Genomic DNA, 21,923 nt, shown 5'->3' with positions numbered 1-21,923 from the left:
TAGAGACTGCAGTTTTGAACAGATGGGGGCGGGAGGGCCGAATGGTTAGCAAGTTCGCGCTGTATCAAAAGGTCTGTCATTGAGTCAATAGGTGTGGTTTTGATTCCCCGTTTGTACGTGACAAGGAGCAAGGTAGCCTTTCCTACTTCAGGGGTTTTCTCCGGGTCCTTCGGTCCCCCCCCCCCACTGCTAGCGAATTATTGAAACAAAATAGAACCATGTTAGTCCCGAAATGACCTAGTTTGTGTCAAGTGGACGTTAAACCCCATTTCTCTCTCTTTTGGATGGTTTTCAATATATGGTATAAAAATTTGGTGTGGAGCATTGAGGTCAGTTCCAATATTAAAGTCATGGATATAATAAATTAACATGCATGTATATTGTAAAAGTGCAATTCTTGTGTAATTTCTGGATTTCTCATTGTTGATTAAATGAAGACAGGAATCTTATTGGTTGTTAATATTACTATATTCTTTGGTAAACAATAATCAACAGCAGACAATTCATATAAAAGTTATTGGTTCAATGCTTAATAGTAAATAAGCTCCAATGTGGATAATGCGAATTGACATAAACTTATGTCTCCAAATATCCAAATACAGGTAAATAAGGTTTGTCTTTAGGAATGCGATCTAAGCTGATCTCCCAAGACACGTGTGTAGCAGACTTCCCCCAAATTCTGTCATTTGGGTCTATATATCCCCATGCATCGCCTAGGGCATTAATCTTATAAATCTATCTTCTATACAAACAATATACCCTGGTAACTAAAACGCTATAGCCCGTAGACGTTAATAATAATTTATAAGCCCAATTTAAAGTTTAAAACAAAGAATACTGGAGACAGGTGATTAATGAGATATATAAGACAATATGAAGTAGATATAAATGGGGGGTAATTAAGGTGGATTAAGATCCATTAAAATATAATCTTTAAGAGGCATTTAGTAACTGGGTAGAGCAATACACAAAAAACACATACTTATGGAAAAACAGCTACTTATTTATTTGGGCGACGTTTCGAAGAGTATTCTCTCAACGTTATCAAGCTAATACAGTAATACAAGAATAATGAGATCAATATATACAGAAAACTGTAACAACAATTCATGAAACCATACAGGACAACAACAAGATCAAAGGGGTTTATTCTACAAAAACTAATTAAGTGTGAAGAGTAGCCATTGAGTATAGTTAAGCAATTAGGTAGCTATGATGATAGATACAATACTACCGGCAGAAGGGGTTAGTACCTACAATACAATTATGATATACCATGGTTTGTTTAGATAATGGTAATTAACTTTATATGTCTGTGTGATTAAATGTACAATTAGACTAGAGTAACCCATATGTGTAATAATTCTAAGAAATAGAGTGGATATAACTGATAAATTGATAATAATATTATGATGAACTTATTAAATATACCTAAATTATGTGTTTTCCATCACCCCCACTCATTCTACAGTACAGTGGATAAGAAACCTTTGAATTTTTATCAGTTTTATTATTTTTCATTTTTCTAATATTATTATCAATTTATCAGTTATATCCACTCTATTTCTTAGAATTATTACACATATGGGTTACTCTAGTCTAATTGTACATTTAATCACACAGACATATAAAGTTAATTACCATTATCTAAACAAACCATGGTATATCATAATTGTATTGTAGGTACTAACCCCTTCTGCCGGTAGTATTGTATCTATCATCATAGCTACCTAATTGCTTAACTATACTCAATGGCTACTCTTCACACTTAATTAGTTTTTGTAGAATAAACCCCTTTGATCTTGTTGTTGTCCTGTATGGTTTCATGAATTGTTGTTACAGTTTTCTGTATATATTGATCTCATTATTCTTGTATTACTGTATTAGCTTGATAACGTTGAGAGAATACTCTTCGAAACGTCGCCCAAATAAATAAGTAGCTGTTTTTCCATAAGTATGTGTTTTTTGTGCATTAAAATATAGTTTACTGAACTGAGTAATACTGTGCGGATTAGCACGACGTATTAAACATTTACTATTGAGTCCAAATTCACCCTACTATAATATTAACCTACTATAATATTAAGAAATAATCATTAAAATATATGATATATGGGCTACTACCTAGAATTTAGTACGGTCAGCTTATTACGGCAAAATTGGATTCATATTTTGAAGCCGATATTTTAATGTTAAGTGCCGAAGATCATCGATACTACTGTGATAATGTATTATCGTTATTCATGGCATCCCTTGAAATCAAGAGAAGTCAGGCGTTTTACGTGCATTATTTAAAACAAATTCACTGTACATTATTTGTATTGTTGGCTAACACGGTAATTAAACATACATTATGCAAGAGCTAAATCTGCCAACTGTAGGTATTTGTTTAGGCCTGAAATGTTATATAAAGTATTAATTAGACATTAATTAACGTATCCAGACCATAATCAACTCTCGATGTCAACGCTAGCCTGCGATATTTTTTGGACTATGATCCGATTTGCTGCATAACTTTCCTTCTCGATTTAACGATTAAACTATAACGGTGTATAGTTTCATTACATCAATACCTTGACTAAGTTCGATAATGAGCATTTTCTGCTCAGGGTAAGCAAAGCGATAAGCAATTTGATTGGCCGAGACTTTGGAACACAATAACTCTCCTTCTCATTGAGCTAGAATGTACAAACTTGGTGTAGGTGTTTATCAGGTCAATGCCTTGATGGCGTGCGAACATGAGCATTTTCGGCTTACGGTAAGCAGAGATAAGCAATTTTGTTGGTTGATGCTGGGACACGATAACTTTAGTTCTAATTAAGTGAGAGTGACGAAACTTGGTGTATAGTTTCATTATATCAATACCTTGACTAAGTTCGATGATGAGAATTTTCTGCTTGGGGTAAGGAGCAATAAGCATTTTCATTGGTCAAGACTTTGGAACATAACAACTCTGCTTCTAATTGGGGTAGTATGTTTAAACTTGATGTAGATGTTCGTCTTGACTGAGTTCAATGATTAACATATCGAGCTAAAGCTAAGCAGAGATTCATGTAAGCAATTTCCTTGGTCAATGCTTTGGGACAAGATAACTTGGATTCTATCTGATAGAGACTGATGAAACTTTGTGTATTGTTAATAATCAGTTTGATTGCTTGATACTTTTGAAAAAAATAGATGTGCGATTTATTAATATGTGTCATCTATTTATTTGAGGATTTCGGCGGGGGACAACAGCCCCACTGTTGGCTTGTTTTTTTAATAGCCCAGCGACTGTCGAGCGACTTCGCTCCCGCCAGTAATTTGTCATCCTCGGTATCCCCACAATTAATTATAAATGAATTAGAAATATCTGCATTGTTTACATAAATCATTCAGTAAATGGACATGAATTTGGTCAATTACCCTTATAAAATCGAAGGCGAAACGACTTGTTTGTAAACTGTTTTTTGATTGGTTCGTAGACCTTACCTACAATCAAGGCCAGGGCAGATAATTTGAAATCGTGGAAACCCTATGGATTAACCCAGGGTATAGTGGAGTAGAGCGGAATGAAAACACTGGTGATACCGAGGATGGTAATTTGTAGGCTAGGCACTTGACTGATGGTGATCATGCTGCAATAGAACTAAGCTCAGCTCAGCTCAGCTACTCATACGTTATACACTGCGCGAAAATCTGTAAAGCTCTAAAACTACATTAACGCAACGTATCACGTGAGGATACGGATTAGTGATACAAATGGGTAAAATTCCGCTTGCCAGAAGTCTCTAGTAGGCTTAGCAAGTAGACGTAGCTAACAATAGCAATTATCCTGATACATTGTTAATGCCTGGTTTGCGAGGATGCTGTGTTAATTATCACTGCAACCAGGACGTTTAGAAATATATTTAATCATACGCAATTATAAAGAGGAAGAATACTATATCATAGACATATATTAAACACTACGAAACGATACACTTTGATACACTTCCCTGTACTTCAAGTACATGATGGTCGATATGCACGAAATGGTGATGCCCATCTCACATATGGATTAAATTTGCGTCATTTGCAGTTTTTGAACGATATATAAAATTTAATCAAATTAATTATTTTTTATTTAATTAAAGATACATTATGGGAGATTCGATAACGAGTTGGCAGTTCTCACTATAATAGTTAAAAACTAGATAACGTAAAGGCAATTTGCTGAAAATTTCATTCAAATTGATCCACTATGAACCGAAAGCTAAGCGAATGAAATTTCTGCCTAGCCTCGGTCATCATTACTAAAGTCAGTACGATAAACAGCATAGTCTCGATTATCTATTTAATCGTTTAATCGAGAAGGAAAGTTATGCAGTAAATCGGCTCACAATCCAGTTAAGATCGCAGGCTAGCGATGCCATCTAGAGTTGATTATGGTCTGGATAAGTTAATTAATGTCTAATTAATAATTTCGATAACATTTCAGGCCTAAAGAAAGACCTGCAATAGACAGATTTAGCTCTTGCATAATGTATGTTTAAGAACTCATAATAGGAAGGTAAATAACGTCCCGGTTTGGATTCAATCGGATTAGATCTGCTCCCCGCTACTCCAATCAAATAATATGTCCTTTCTGAATTAGCCCGAGAGAGAGAGAGAGAGAGAGAGAGAGAGAGAGAGGGAGGTATAACGTCCACTGGACACAAACTATGTCATTTCGGGACTAACACATGGTTCATTTTCAATAATTCGCTTACGCCTATGGGCCTTTAGCTTTAATTCGCTCGGCCGGTAAGTTATACATAAAGAGGTAAATACCATGATGAATTGTGATCGTAGTAATTCATTATAAAAACTGACTTGAGTATGTATACCTACTATAAAGGCCTGGAAGAGACCCCCCCCCCACCCCTGTAAACCAATGTCTCACTCACACGGAGAGATATGAACGCATGAACTCAAACTGAAATAAACATATTCAATTACGGAATGTTAATTGCGTGATAAAGTGTTAGTTTAATGTTTGTAATGATTAATATATATTACGAACATTGTTTGTCGGAAACATGAGCGGAAATACATACATATGTGTGCAGTGGGTATAAGTGACGAAAATAATAAAAACGTATAAATGACGTATAGATTCGTCCAATGGAATATGTCTTTCCCGTTTATCACAGTCACGTTGCTAGATTCATCCAATGGAATCTTTGTAGCATCGACCCTATAAAATATCGTCAGGGTATATATTGTAACTATATTTTGGTATTTTGATAGTCAAAACGAATTAACTGATTAGAATTGAAGATGTTCATTACAATTGCATTCATCTATTTATTGGTATACACTGTGAGAACAGGTAAGAAAGATTCTATATTAATTTAATTGCTATGTCTAGATCAATTATATATATACTATACTAAATATGGAAAACTTGATCAGAAAGTTTATACTATCTGTTACAGGTTTTATAAACGTTAATATTTCAATTAATACAGGAATAATGACTAAGTACTTCCTGCCCGTTTTTAGAACGGGACTGTTTTTTTTTGGGGGGGGGGGGCTCCCCACCCCTGGAGTATGATAATTTCTTGAGTAGCAGACATGAATTCGAAGTTTTTGATGTGATTATGATGTACGTATAATATAGACCATAGAATGAATGAATGTACTTTCATGGCACGTCAGCTCTAACCGGTCCATATTGCGCCAAATATATGACGATATCCACGATATCTAGCAACGGAAGCATTTGCATCTAACATGTTTTGAGATGCTAGCAATCTATCAGAACGACTTAACAGTGTTCTCATTCAGGCCCAGGCTCTCGTTTTAAGATGAAAATATGAGTTAAAATGTATGACATATGCGAGAGCGAGACACAAAACAACTTTCTTTCTCCTATTGGATCTATATGAGTTTGGCAAGATCCCAAGACCGTTGTCAGCAGCTATAGATGAAATGATTTATACATGTTTTAAAATCTTTATATGGTAATAAAATAATTGATAGGGGAAGATCGAAAGCAGCTTTGGCAGCTAAATCTGCTTGATCATTCACCATTATATTCACATGATTGGGGAGCCAGCAAAAGACGATGTGTGTTCAAGCTTTGTATTGTTAAATGCCTGAAGGGGGGGGGGGGGGTACAGAGAATCAGCAAATGTGACGTGTTGTAGTATATTAGATAACTGAATGAACTTCAAAGCTTGAAGTATGGCGTGGGGCTCAACTGTAAATATGGAAGACGATGGTCTAAGATGGTGTCAAGGTTGCCGAAGCTACGCGATCACCATCTTTCGAACCATCTGTAACAATTGGGGCATAATCACAATATTTAGGCCTTAACTTTCGAAAGAGAGATTGGAACACCGTGGGGCTGGTATCTCTCTTATAATGTTGAATAAGATCGAAATCGATCTTTGTGAGAGATATAACCCACGGTGGAGTCACAAAGAAAGGGGTATTCGTAATACTGTCATGGCTGAAAAGAGCCTCTGACAAAAGGGGTTGGATGCGAATACCAAACGATGGAACGGGGTTAGTTTTAAGCAGATATAAATGCCCATGGTAAAGATGCTATTTTCGTAGCATAATGCTACGTCGGTTGTGCAATGAGGACTCGTGCGTCGCGACGTATCAACAACTGTCCATTGGAGATGCATGCAATGCTCCTTGATTGTGTACGGGGTCGAGCTCTTTCAGATAAGACTCGCGGGCAGACCCATATGCAATACACCCATGATCGATTTTTGAACTTATTAATGCTTGATATAATCGAAGCATAACACTACGGTCTGTTGATGGTTTTCAGACATTTCTTTTTGAGGCTTTTAATGTGGGGAATAACTCTTATCAAATATTAACCCCAGAAATTTGGTTTTATCCACATCTGGAAGGAGATTGCGATCCAAGAAAAGTTTTGGATCCGGATGCAAACCTCGGTTCTGACGGAAATGCAGGCCGACATTCTTGGATTTCGATTTTCGAAATCCATTTTCGGTTGCCCATTGTTGTCGTGAATTCTAACAAAGCTGCAATTTACGTTCGCTTATCCGCATGTCTGTATAGCCATAGCATATCAACCAATGTCATCAACAAAAAAAGCGCCAGTTGTACCTGGTTAAATGCATGCTGGATCGGTATTAATTTTTATTGCAAAGACTGTTGGAGATAAAATACTCTCCTGAGGTCACCCCTGAGGTCAGAGAATATTGATCCCAGTCGTACCTTAAATGACCTATCTTCCAGTTGCTGTGTTCCATGCTCGTATCGCGACCTCGTTTAAGCTAATCACGAATCTCTGCAATTGAAAAACTATTATTATAGCATTCATCATTGCGGTACTTGACGCCTAGTCCCCTTTTGATGTGTAATGCCCCGAAAGGCATCAGAGGAGAAATTGGCTGATGAATTGAATGAAAATGACTGGCCAGAGAATTAGCCATATTAGGAAATGTTAGTAAGATGGTATTATCAACAATTAAATGGTTAACTGATAATGTACTACTTTTACCTTTAATCCTACTCCATACTGACTTGGTACAATAATTAATCCTTGAGACGAAACCTTGCCGTGAAGATTCCTTTTTGTTTGAAGTATGGTTCTACGGGCCTTGCCCCGGACCGTTTGGTATGCAACAATATGGAAGGGTGGGTCTTAAGTCGTCTCAAAATACGACCACGCTCTTTACGAGCAGATTTGCAATCGTCATTATACCATGCTTTTTTGAGACATACCCTTGCATCGAAGATTTCTTTGATTGACGTATGGTTCTACGGGCCTTCGTCCGGACCATTTTGTATGCCGCAATATTCGCCATAGGCGGGTGGTTCTTTAATCGTCTCAAAATACGACCACGCTCTTTAAGAGAGGATTTGCAATTGTAATTATACCATGCATTGTTTATTGAAACGTTTTGGTTCAGTCGTGGTTTTTGGAATCGCCTGTTCAGAATCGAAGAGAATATAAGGCCATGGGCTCCTCTGCATTAAAAGAGAATACTACTAATAATAAATAATAGTGAGTTCTTATAGTGCGCACAGATCAATTAAAGTTAATGCTCAATGCGAATTTAGCTCTCCACTTATCACAGGATAAAAAAAAAACAGTTAATGTTAACAACTAATAAACAGCCTCTTAAAACAGCTAAGTGATTGTGAATTCTTTAAGGTCAAGGGTAATGAATTCCATAGGCTTGGTGCAGTGTATGAGAAGCATCTATGACCGAATGTCTTAAGTCTATAGTTGAGTACCACCAGACGTAGTTCATGTTGGGACCGAAGATTTCTTTGGGGGACATAATCAATAAGCATTGAGGATAAGTAGTCTGGTGCTTCACCTTTAAGGCATTAGTAGGCTATGCACAAAAGTTTGAACTTAATTCTGCTTAAGGTGCGGGGCGTATTTGTATATGCACATCTCAGTCCCTTGCATGGTGGCATATTGGCGGCACTTACGCCTCCGTCCCACTGGGCATTTATTGCCTCGGCGATACTACCGATGGAAAATGATGAGCCTCGGGAGACAGGTTCCCAGGTGTCCCAGGGAAGCTTCGGGGGCATCGCGAGCCATGTGGAATCATCGAAAGGCCTCAGGACAACTGCGAAAAATTTCAATGTTGCATTGGAGTTTTCCCCATGTGTTCCCTTTAGAAAGGGGAAAACAGACCGGGGAGGTATCCCTGAAACTTTGCAGATCCATTTTCCCCCGTGAGGGATCCCCTAATCATCAGTCATCTCTCGCGGGGGCGATCAATGATATTTGAATGCCCGGGGGGGGGGGGGCGGCAAATGTTTGGCGACTACATGGCTTGTGACGTTCCCGACAATTCAGTTTTTGATAGCTTTGGGATCACAGGCCGGCTATACATTTGGCTATTAAAAATGGCGACACTTTAGATAGGTCGGTAGAAGGACTCTGAATCAAGAGAAAAACCTCGACCATGCCTTCTAAGATTTGATTGTTGTATTAAATAAGTTAGAAACGTTCTTTGTATTAGGACGTTTCTGTTTGTTATTCTTTTCTTTACTTGTGGGACTGGGGAATTCATTCCGATATTTGTTTATAATTCACCCCTCGTCGTCCCCCAGGTTACTGCCCTGTCTACCAGTGGGAGGACTAGCGCGGATATCCGGCGCGTGGTTTCCAGGCTCGGCGATGGGTATACTCAAGCCAGAAAGTAAGAAATACTTATCTAACCTGATTGACCCAAGCCGACTCTCTGTAGAATGTACTCAGCACCAGGTAAACTTGCGGAGTATAGAAAACAACAAAGAATTGAACTTGGAAAACGTACATTCTAAAGAGCTAAAACGACCAAAGCTGATTGATAAGGGTAGGCCACTCTGACCTCGTCTAGGTGAAACATGGGCCAAAGTAATGTGTTGCATCAAAAAAAGAAGCCATAGACATATGCTGTTATAATGCAAGATAATAGTTAAATTGATGAAAGGATAATTAAAACTTAAATAATAGTTTAATTGATAGGGGTTAACAATAATCAGGGGGTAACAAAGACATAAATGTAATATAGACAAAAGAAAGTTGTAATAATAGATGTATACAGTATAACACCTTAATTGTGTTGTTAGCATAATTACAAATTTATGAACTATATAACAGTTAATTATCCATCTATGAACTGAAGAAAGCAATATGATTGAAGTTATAAAATAACTAGAAATGTCCAAAAGACACAAACTGTGGGCTAAATAACAATTATTTCGTCATAGGCCTTTGGTGTGTATAAACCTGTATCAGACTTCTGGCAAGCGGAATTTTACCCATTCGTAGTGTTTAATATATGTCTATGATATAGTATTCTTCCTCTTTATTATTGCGTATGACTAAATATATTTCTAAACGTCCTGGTTGCAGTGATAATTAACACAGCATCCTCGCAAACCAGGCATTAACAATGTATCAGGATAATTGTTATTGTTAGCTACGTCTACTTGCTAAGCCTACTAGAGACTTCTGGCAAGCGGAATTTTACCAATTTGTATCACTAATCCGTATCCTCACGTGATACGCTGCGTTAATGTAGTTTTAGAGCTTTACAGATTTTCGCGCAGTGTATAACGTATGAGTAGCTGAGCTGAGCTGAGCTGAGCTTAGTTCTATTGCAGCATGATCACCATCAGTCAAGTGCCTAGCCTACAAATTACCACCCTCGGTATCACCAGTGTTTTCATTCCGCAACGTCGTGCTATGCCTATAAACCACTATAAAACCAGTGATTGTATTTCCATATAAACTGTGTTGTGTTTTTAATGTGTTCAATCGCTAAATGCCACTCAAGGATTATAATGTGTTGCCGAGAAAGGGCTCGCCAGACAAATCCCCACACAAATACCTCCCCCAGAAAATTTGATGCCTTCTCCTCGCATCTGAGTGCATTCCTGGGCCTCAAATTGAAGTGCCTGGGGCATGTTTTTATGGCTGAATTTACTGAAATTTCCTTCTTCGACTTCTCCCGCCGATATCATCTTGAGGGCAGTAGAGAGTGTCTTTTGATTTACGCTGTAGTATCAAATTGCAAGGTATTGTATTATTCTATTCATAGAATTACAGTATAGGCGTAAAAACATGATCTCTTTCATTACTAGAAAGATATTTCCGGCACGGAAAATAGAAACACGCGTCCTTTTGAAACGAGTACTCGAGGCAAGAACGGTCGGTGTACCACTTACTTTGAAATGAGCGAGTCTGTTCCCCAAACGTAGTTTTCGGTGGGTTCACTACACGGAGCTTGGCTGGCACAGCATCGCCAAGATCAGATAAAGGCGCTCTCGTCTTGGACTGGACGTCAGGCGGTGAATCGTTGGCATGAGGTGCTGCTGATCCTGGTGCCGGTGTGGTAGACGATGATGTCACGTCATCAGAAGACGATGGTCTCTTTCTATCACAAATGCATCACGAATTCTCAATCTCAAAACGTTCAAAAATGTTCAACAGTTCTGCCAGTGCAAATGGCAACTCTGGACACGAGTCGGGTGCTAGGCTGGTAGGACTAGGCGAAACGAGAGGAGTCGTGAGTGTGATGAGCGAGTACACGTGGTCAGTGACAGTAGACCAACACGCCCCACAGTAGTTATGTAGAAAGCACGTATGGTATCAAGACAAGAGGATCAGGAGGTGATGATGACAGGCAGGCCTCGGTGGACCATGCTACGAGCGCGGATCGCCTACCAATTTGAACACTCCTAAAAAATCATTATTGTCTGCGAAATATTGGGGGGGGGGGGACTAATTCAATTTTGGGGGAGCTTTTCCGATTGCTTCCTTGTATTTAGAATTGGTTTTTTCTCTGTTTTATAGAAATAAGGACTTATGACCTAACTTTATTATCAATGCCTTTCTTTCCCATCCTCCTTAATAAGCGCTTACGATTTTATATTCATACACCCAAACTTGTTTACCCGCATCTACCAGAGAATATATATGATTGATTCATTCTAAATATTCCGGAGAAAATTTTCGGGCAAATAGCCACAGTTCCACCCCCCCCCCCCACACACGCCTATTGCATCTGCTAATCTCCATTGGGGCGTCATTACACAATCTCGCCCATCTACCGCGACCGTTTCACCATGCCACTGAATGTCACTATGTGCAATGTGAGGGTTGGGAGAATTTCGGTATTTCACATTATCCTCTCTAAATTTAAAATGTTAAATATCATTTTACGCGCAATCCAGTGTGTAAGAATTGTTTCGTATATGAACATTTTACTTGTTTGTACTTGCGAAATGTCAGTAGTTAAGGCATGTCTCTCTTACCATTGTGTGGTGAAGTACCAATATATATTTGGTATACAATTTATGAGTGTGGTATTAAATAGTATTAATGAAATTTGTTTTGTGAGGCTTTAGGTGTAAGGGTGTCAGTAATATGTTATATTAAGGTTTTGACTATTTCATTATAGCATCCCAACAGATACGACTAGTTGGAGGATCTGTACCACACGAAGGAAGAGTTGAAGTGTTCCATAATGGTATATGGGGCACAGTCTGTGATGATGGTTGGGACGATATAGATGCGTCCGTTGTTTGTCGACAACTTGGATTTAGCCCGTAAATATAATTTATATTTCCTCGGCATTTTCTTATATATATATATATATATATATATGTGTGTGTGTGTGTATCCAAAATATTAACACAACAGTAAAGCTGAACTACTTTGTTTCACGGGAAATAATTCATTAAATCACAAAGACCACCACCTAATCTGGAACGCCCCCTAACCAAAGCAAAATTATATCACAAGGACCGGTTGTTATGTATCTAAATGCCCGGATCTTCGATGTAAATGTTGCGACCATACATCGCCAAATAAGAAATATAATTTTCATAAATTTACTATTATTGTCAACGACAATATTAATTGTAGTCTGGAGGCTCAGTGGCGGGGGTCCATCAAATAGGCACAAAACCATACCAAACTTTTCTATACCAAAATTGTGCGTAGAATAAGTTGCCGGGTGGTAATCAGTCCGCCGTTGGGGCGTTTTCGAGATATTCGGAAATGAAATGAAATGAGGTTTAACGTCCCACTGTTCCGCTCCGAACTGGGATAATGAAGACGGGCATACGCTATACAGTGTGCTATGTGGGAAATTTTGCCTGGACAGCGGCACTACAGCCTACTTTCAGTGCAAATGACCTCATTCGATCTTTAACCCCGAATATCTCGAAAACGCCCCAAAGGCGGACTGATTACCACTCGGCAACGTATTCTACGCGAAATTTTACTATAGAAAAGTTGGGTCTGGTTTTGTGCCCATTTGATGGACTCCCGCCACTGAGACCCCAGGCTACAATTAATATTGTGTCTCCGGTCTATTATTGTGACACAAAAAAATCTCATGTGTCTTGACATGTAATTGTGTCAAAAATGTTATATCGGAGATACTGGCACACATCTATGGAAGGATATCGCTGCCAATATTAAATTCTCTGCTACAATGCCTTTTCCATTGATTATATGTAAAAAGTACAATGTACAAAGTCGTAATACCGGTAATGATAAAGTCAAAATACCTCTAAGGCAAGAGTTAAATGTAAAAAGTCAAATATTCACGACACTATAACAGGAAATTAGCTTAGCACACAATAAGAAATTTACCATACTGCACACAGCGATGTATCTACTTTATACTTGTTCTCAGGCGGAGCTAGCTGTAGTCAGGCAGCCTAAGTTTGGGGTGGAAATTTACTTACCTTGAAACTTTGGATCTACTTTATAATGTCCAAATACGAATTTCCAGCAGGTATCATGTTACTTATTAGTGAAAAGCACGTTCATTTCTATTTGTAAATATACTCAGCCAAATTAAAAACTTGACACTGATGAATTTCAACAAAAAAATTTTTCTGGTAAGTCAAATAAATTTTTAAAGTGTTTCTAACGATAGTAAGTAGTAAGAAGCCTTTAATTTCATAAAATTGTAAAGTCACGTGGATCACGTAACTTTTGAGCATATAAAGATGAAAAACCTGAAAAACACGTGCAAACACAAACTCGTGAGGTCAATCGATGCAAGTTTGCTTAAACTGAACACGCACACGTAACTTGAACTGGAAAAACAAATTAAAATTGTTATTTTCATCTTTGTTAGAAAATGCCGCGCCTTTCAAATGTAGAACGTCTACGTGCTATAGGTAGGCTCTATGCTGGTCAGTCTGTGGTCACTGTTGCAAGAGCCTTTAATTGTTCACGCCAGACAATAATTAATCTTAGAATGAGAGTGCTTCAAACTGGAACTATTGCCGACCGCCCAAGGGCGGGAGCGCCACGTGTGACGTCACTCCAGGAAGATCAAGCAATACGATTACGTCATCTTAGAAACAGATTTGTCACTGCAACCTCCACAAGTAGAGAGATGTTTGGTGGAAGGGTAACTGCACAAACTGTTCGAAATCGCTTGCAGACTGCTGGTCTTCGAGCTCGGAGGCTCTATAATGGACCAATATTGACACCTCTTCATCGCAGTAACCGACTTGTGTGGGTCACAAGACACATAAGATTTACTCAAAGACAGTGGAATTCGGTTGTCTTTAGTGACGAATCTCGATTCACTTTGAGATTTAACGATGGCAGGGTCCGAGTGTACCGCAGACGAGGTGACATTACGCTGAAGTATGCGTCAGAGAAGGTGACCGATTTGGTGGCGGCAGCGTCATGGTTTGGGGTTCTTTTTGTGCACATTGACGTTCTCCTCTTGTTGTTGTCCAAGGGAACTTAAATGCTGTCCAGTACAGGGATCAGATTTTGCAACCTGTTCTTCTTCCGTTCATGCAGAGACATGGGCCTGGACTAACGTTTCAACAAGACAAATATTAGACCCCATACAGCAATTGCTACCCAGAAATTTTTAAGAAATGCCGGTGTCCCAAGTCCTGGATTGGCCGTCGCTTAGCCCCGACCTTAATCCTATTGAACACATCTGGGACGAACTGGGTCGACGTGTTCGTCAGCAAGTGAATCCACCACTGACGTTGCAGGACCTTCAACATGCTCTTGCTGAGCAGTGGCGACGTCTTCCTCGGGTAGTGTTTACTAATGTTCTGAGATCCACGAGAAGACGTTGTGTGGCAGTACGAGACGCTAGAGGAGGCCACAACCGTTACTAAACACTTTATTCCGATTGTTCTCCAAGTCTGTGAATTTCATTTTGGGGGGTACTGTGACATCACGAACGTTATCAATGTCAAGGACTTTCGGCGAGACGTATTCTTGCTTTCTGTTGATGTCAAGGTCATCTGTGCACAACATAACACTAAAATAGTTGCCTTAAACCAAATATTAAAAATCTAGTCCCAAAAATCCCAAGTGTCAAGTTTTTAATTTGGCTGAGTATATGTAAATAGTTTTCTAGTACAATCGTGTTTTCATAATTCAAATCCAATAAATATCACAGACTAACGATGTCATCGATTATGGTCTGGTGGATTAGTTAATTTGCCTAATTACTAATTTATTTAAGACCCAACGTAGGAACTGCAATAAGACAGTTTTAGCTCTTGCATAATGCAGGTTTAAGTGTACTTGTGTGTGTGGGGGGGGGGGGGTATTCAGTTTTAAAAAACGAGTCTTGATAGAAAAAAATCCAAAATGTTACCTATAACTGCTCTTTTCAAATATGTAAATAATCTTCTGGCACATTCACACTCCCTGCAAAACGACCAAAGTTGGATGGAACTAAAATCTATTGCCATGATTGCGGAGGGGGTGGGGTGTATTCAATGTTAAAATACAGGTCTTAATCCGAAATTCTCGATACCATGCTACCTATCGCTAGAAGCACGCCCATTGCTGCTTAGAAATATGTAAATAATTAACTGGCACATTTAGATTAGCATACCTTGAAAAACATCGCGTGGTAGGAAACACCATTAAAGGCCTATTAAGTAAAAATACTGGTCTAAATACGAAATTCCAGATACCATGTTACGTATCACTGATTGCTCTTTTCAAATATGCAAATAGTTTTTGGCACAATCATATTTGCATAACTTTACAAAATAAGATTAAAGTTGAAGTGAAGGAAGGATGGGGGGGGGGCTAAACTAAGCTAAAAATGTATTGTCATTCCTCTCTTTAAATATATCATTTAATGCTTACATATTTTTGGGTTTTTCTTAATAGAACAAGGTTAATTAGACTGTACTTAACTCTGTTGATAGAAAGACCGTCAAAATACGGGTATTTATACGAAATTCCAGTTATTTTGTTTTAAATTACTGGAAAGTATATTTCTTTGGCTCTTTGAATCTATCAATTATATCCTGGCACATTCGGGATTACGCACGGTCGTCTAGATAGTTTATTATAGTGTACCAGCTTGATTTACTGTTATCGTGCGGTGAAAATCCTTATAGTGTGCCTGTCTTCATTAACCAAGTTCGGAGCAAAACAATAGGAGAAATGAGATGTGGCAGAGCGCAAATATAAAACGTAATGAGTAAAATGTAGACACGTCAATCAAATAATTTTCTAACAAATCATTTGTCATTTGACACTTACCATTTGACGTTTTACATTTAACTCTTGCCTTAGAGGTATTTTGACTTTATCATTACCGGTATTACGTACCATCAATGTAAACGACATTGTCACAGGCCATTTAATATTGGCAGCGATACCCTTCCATACACATCTACGGAATAGAGTACGCAACGGGATTGTATTATTGAAAATTGGCACTTACGTGTACAACACCTACAAGTGAAATTTCAAATTTTCCCTTTTATAAAATGAAAGTCGGTGACATGACAAAAAGTAAATTAATGGAACACCATTTTACTACAAACAAAAAAACCCCGTTAATTTTACATTAATGTTCTTAATCTATCCCAAGATTATCTTCCACTCATTGTTCCTAAATTGTACACACATACAACAGATTAAAGCACGTGTAATTAGACATAATTACTGAGTGAATCAGTTGTTATACATAATACCTGAAAATTTCAGTAATTATACATAATTACTGATTATGCTTGTTTCCTGTAACATATATATGGGTTCCGTTAGTTATCTATATACTATGTAACCATAGACAATGGTAACTATAGCCAATTAAAACCACAGTGTTACTATGTAAATACTGTATGTATAAATACACATGTACTATGGTGTCCATCCCTATGTAATGACATTATTTATGAATATACATGTACTATGGTGTCCATCCCTATGTAATGACATTATTTATGAATAGTCCCAAGACGAACGAAAAGTACTTTAAAATGTTAGAATATTATTAAACCATGCAGTGTTGAAATCAACAGAAATTTAACGGCACGTTATCAAGATAACGATCTTTTAAATAGCTGAGTTTTGAGCAACCGGCCCCTGAAGAGGTTCAGGAGAACTGAAAACGTTAGCCAAAAAACATGTGGTTATTCCTTTTTTCTACGTATTTTTTTTATAATATATATATTGATAATATATCTTGGCATGCTTTATTATGTAAAGAAATGTTACTTCTGCTATTAAAGACTAACGTGCTTTTCAAAACAAATCGCCTTATTCGCTTTCACGTACATGTATATGAATTTTTTAAACAATGATTTGTATACTGATTTTCAGTGTTATTGGTTCGCTTTATTGCTATGGACTGTCGGATATCGTGTATAATACACAGTAATGTTAATATCATTGACTTGAACAAAAATACTTTTTTAAATAAAAATAGTTGCCACAAGGTGTTAAAGGCGTGAATATTGTTGCTTTTTGATGTCTGCTTCCACTAAAGTGACATCGCAGACAAGAATAAGAGAGCGATGGAGTGGTTTACTGTGAAGTTCTTCCTTTTTTTAAAATCAAAAACATATTATTTGGTATTTGATCTTTATGCGGACATCTATATGTCATCTTAGTAGGGTTAGTGTTTAGGTGCCAGGTCGGTCGTATGGTATGCTCCCCCCCCCCTCACTGCAGGCTTGGTGTCTAAAAATGTATACACCATTAGTGGCATCTTTTATAACTGGTTACACACCTGCTAATTAATGACTACTGTCATCTCAATGACTACGTACATCTTATCAAGCCCAACTTGTGAGCCTGTCAGATTCCTCGATTGTCGCGAATACCAAGTCTCGCGCTTTCAAGCTAAAATGTCTACCTGTGATAATCGAGTTGCAAAGTTCAAGGTTCATTCAACGGTTTCCGTGGAGGTCGCGATGTCACAATCTCAGATTGGAAGCTACTGCTCACATGTCTGTAGATAACATAGCTATAAGTTCGGGAATTATAGAAGTAAACAAGCAACGGCCAGATGTTGTAAAACTTGCAGTCGTTGCTTCAGGAACATGGACTACTGTATGATTTCTAACCACTATCTGTGCATGGCTTAGGTTTATAAGTACAATAAACGAGCTATATGTGGGGCTTATTTTTAAATATATGATAAGACTTACCATTAAAAACACCATTCATAAACAATTAAATCTAAGTTGGATTTTTGTTTGATTTAACATTTCAATATTTTTTGTAACTTTGTCGAAAGTTAACTGGTACCTATGGTGTTGCATCGGTAGATTTTTTTGTTTTATCATAAAGAGTTAATGTCCTTGGTCACATTTGAATTTCAACCTTCGCCTTGTAACGAATACTTAATGAACTCAATCGGGATTCTTCGTAGCATATGTATACCGTTTAATTTTTTAAACACGAGAGCGCGATATGATAGCTCAATAGATCAAATAATTTAACTTTTTTAAAAATGAATAATTTAGTTCGTATTAAAAAAAAAAGTTGATGTGGGAGCTATTAGATATTAAATAACGATATCACTTCGGTTAGTTCGAGAAACAATAGTTATTTTAAATTGGTGAGGTAAATACAAAATAAAAGATTCATATGCGAAATACGTTCTGATACAGCACTCGAATTTCACCAAGACATATGGTATAACGGTTGTAAAAGCATAAGCAAAAATGGTGTAGTACGACAAAATAAAAAAAAATGTGCCTTAGTTGACAATAAATTCACATTATCAAGTGTTTGTGTAATAATAAATGACATAACATATGATTTTTAAACACGAAAATGTTTTTTTTACATAACAATGCTATTCCTTTTATGTCAAAAATATGTTGAGTATAATTTAAACATCTCGGCATGGATTGTGAATCAGAATCTCTCTATCGCGTTGACCCTAACGCTAGGTATCCCAGGAACGTTGCTACTAAACACGCTCAGATCATCTGATAGTAGCCGGGGGATCACGTGGCTAAGTGGGTAAGACGCTGGCTCGCTAGCCTGGAGGTCGGGTGTTCGATCCCTGCATTGGCCGAGGAAGTTCATCCAGATTTTCCGGCGTGGCTCCCCCTTGCCTGTGATGCAGGACGGAGGGTCTGACAAGGACGGCTGTCTAGTCCTTCGGATGAGACGAAAAACAGAGGTCCCGTGTATACATTGGAATGCACGTAAAAGATCCCGTGGCAGTTGGAATTCGATATAAGAATAGGCGATAGTGCCGCTGCCCGGGCAAAATTTCCCTCATAGCACACTGTATGGCGTATATGTGCGTCTTCATTAGCCCAGTTTAGGAGCAGAACAGTAGGACGTTAAACCCCATTTCATTTCATTTCATTTCTGATAGTAGCCCCAAGAATATGTACCTGTTTTACATTTTAATTAAAATTCGAAATTGTCTGGAATTTATTAATAATCCATATTACATGACTTGTAATGTTTGCCCAGAGCTGTTTGGTCAGATTGCTCAAATCAAATGGTAAAGTATATTTTGTTACAAGGCATTTAGAGCTAACAAAAACCCAACTTCTGAACTCGCGGACGTAAAAGTAAATTTCACAGTCTTGCAGAGTCAGTAAGATGCTGCGAGCGTGAGATTAAAAGATAGAAAAGGACGAAACTGCACGAGGTGACTCTGAATTGAGAACCTGTTCATTCAACTAAATGAAAAAATCGCCGAGTTTTATCCAAGTTTCGTATCAAATTATTTTCAAAAGTCCAACGTGTAAAGGAGATATTTTTAAGGGCTTCATTGATAAATAATTGAATGAACATTTTCACGTGAATGTTTTTATTAGTGCACATATTTGAGGCTCTGGATCGCTATCATAAGTCAACTGTATCAGCTAGTCAGTGATATAGTCCTTATTTAATCCCAAATTTACATTTTTGAATTAATGCATATTCCATATATATAATTAGAGCTATTTTTTTTAGAACCGGGGCGGTTGCTCTCCCAGATGCCAGTTTTGGACGAGGTACTGGTCAAATTTGGTTAGCTGCTGTTAATTGTCAAGCATCTAACATGGCACTAGCTGAATGTTCTCATAGTGGTTGGGGAAACGAAGATTGTGGTCATGGAGAAGACGCGTCGGTGATTTGCCAAGGTAAGTTGAGCATTATACAAGTATATAAAAGACGAGAAACCAAATGTAGCATATCAAATAAATCCTAACCATGTTCTATAAACACATTCAATTATTCAATACAAAATCAACACAAAACCAAGAAAAGTAAAAACAGATTATATGTCAGCTAAACATTTAAAGTTGGTCGGGTTCACTTACATGACATGAAAAAACAGATAAAGACTAACTGTCACTTTATCATTTTGTAACCCGGGGCCCTCAGCTCAAAAACTAGAGGATGATGTGACGAGGGGCGGATTAATCAAGTAAGGATTCTGGTGGAGTTGACAGACTTGACAGACAGCAGTGCCTTAAGGAGCTACACCTATATTAAATATAAACGCAAGAGTATGTAAATATGATGAAATTGAAAGTTAATAGGGTTCGTCCTCTCATGACCACAAAGCTATACTATAGCCTATATCCCTTTCATAAGCTTTTTGTAGAACAAAAAGTCGCAGCAGGCTGAAAATCGACATGATTCATTCTCTCATGACTTCAATGATTCGTACCAGATTTCAAAATAATATATAACCACGTTAAATGCCAAACTAAGTTATGATTATATTATACATAACCTGTATCATTGAATTCAGCCAATACATTCACCTAATGGATATCTACATCGTGTTTGAACATTCTAGTTTGAACATTCTACATAAATATTATTAGTAAGACTTACCTTCACATCTTATTGTGAATTTCCCTCTGTTCTTTACTGTGCATCGTCAGCGCATATTCGAATTTTCACCGCCATAATTTAAGTCTGTGACGCGCATGCGTTAACCGAATCCAACAGCAGTGTAACTATGTGAATTAACAGAACAGTGCCGTTATTATACAAGTTATTCTGGAATATTACAGGTCTTTTGATTAATGATACGATTTATATTGCTAATAAACAGTTTCTATCAGCTTATATACTGAAAAGTGTGTAAAAATACAGACGTTTCTGTCCACATACAGAAATGCAACTAAAACAACCGATTTTATCGTAAAAATACAAGTTATCTATTTCAAATAACAGATATTTCTGTGATAATATGGATAATGTCCTTCAAATAACAAGAAGTAGGGATTTTAAAGTGTATAAGTTTATATTGGTAATAAACAGATTATAACGGTTAATATGCTGAAAAGAATGTAAAAATACAATCTGATTAAAACACAGATCCTATTTCGTTTCGTTTTTTATAGTTCAAAATTTCGTGCTACTTGCCTTCACAACACTAGGATCTAGAAGAGTTGTTATATACTCATAAAAAAAAGTAGAGGATATTCAGAAACAATACAAAACTGCGGAAATGCACTGCTGTTTTTATTAGAGGTAACCATTGTATGTTAATATCAGGCCAATTGACTACACATGAACATAAACAGTTCATATGGGCGGTTTATCTGACGGCCCCATTTCACTCGCAAAGAGATACACTGTCAAAAGTGAAAATGGACGTTTTTGATTTGTCTTAATAATGAGTAATTGCTCCACCAATCCTCAGACATTCAGCAATTCGTCGTGGCATGCTCCTAATCAACCGCCCAATCACGATTTGGGGCAATCTGATCCAATCCTCTTGCAGTGCCACTTCCAATTCTTGCAGTGTTGTCGGTTGACGTTGACGTTGACGAACACGTCTCCCGATCAAATTAAACGTAAAACACTAAAGCAAAGATACGCTAAAAAGTAAATCCTATGCAAGAACCAATAGGAAAGCAAACATGGATAGGATAAACCAGCAAGCGGCAGTTTTCATCAACCATTCATTTGACAATAAACCCATCCCACGCGTATGGCGCCATGCAGCTCAGTGGTTCTGTTGGGGCGATAAGTTCTTCATCTGTGAACATACTCTCAAAGCATGTCAAGTATCCATGACTATTTATCATATCGCAACCTGCATAGGTATTTACATTTCAATATCCCCTGCTTTTTTTGAAGAGTATATAACAGGCCATCTAGTTGATGTAAGTAATTAGTCAATGAAACGGTCTGTTACGGCGAGTTCTTGGCGTGCTCTGCAGGGAACTGTGGGTAAATCCATAGAAACGTC

General features: G+C 37.7%; 1 protein-coding gene across 1 annotated transcript in view; it reads left to right on the top strand.

Annotated features, from left to right (window-relative positions):
* Window positions 1-5,251: 5,251 nt before the first annotated feature.
* Window positions 5,252-21,923, top strand: part of LOC126810128 (scavenger receptor cysteine-rich domain superfamily protein-like) — a gene marked incomplete at its 3' end in the record, with an annotated part of 61,370 nt that continues 44,698 nt past the window's right edge. The window contains exons 1-3 of the mRNA XM_056098647.1: window positions 5,252-5,332; window positions 11,904-12,051; window positions 19,682-19,851. Coding sequence (XP_055954622.1) covers window positions 5,281-5,332; window positions 11,904-12,051; window positions 19,682-19,851 — 370 coding nt within the window. The remainder of the gene's footprint in view (window positions 5,333-11,903; window positions 12,052-19,681; window positions 19,852-21,923) is intronic.

This window comes from Patella vulgata, chromosome 2 (assembly GCF_932274485.2).
Source record: "Patella vulgata chromosome 2, xgPatVulg1.2, whole genome shotgun sequence".
Classification (NCBI taxonomy): Eukaryota; Metazoa; Mollusca; class Gastropoda; family Patellidae; genus Patella; species Patella vulgata.
The sequence above is the reverse complement of the archived record's forward strand: the minus strand, read 5'-3'. Positions and strand labels throughout refer to the sequence as shown.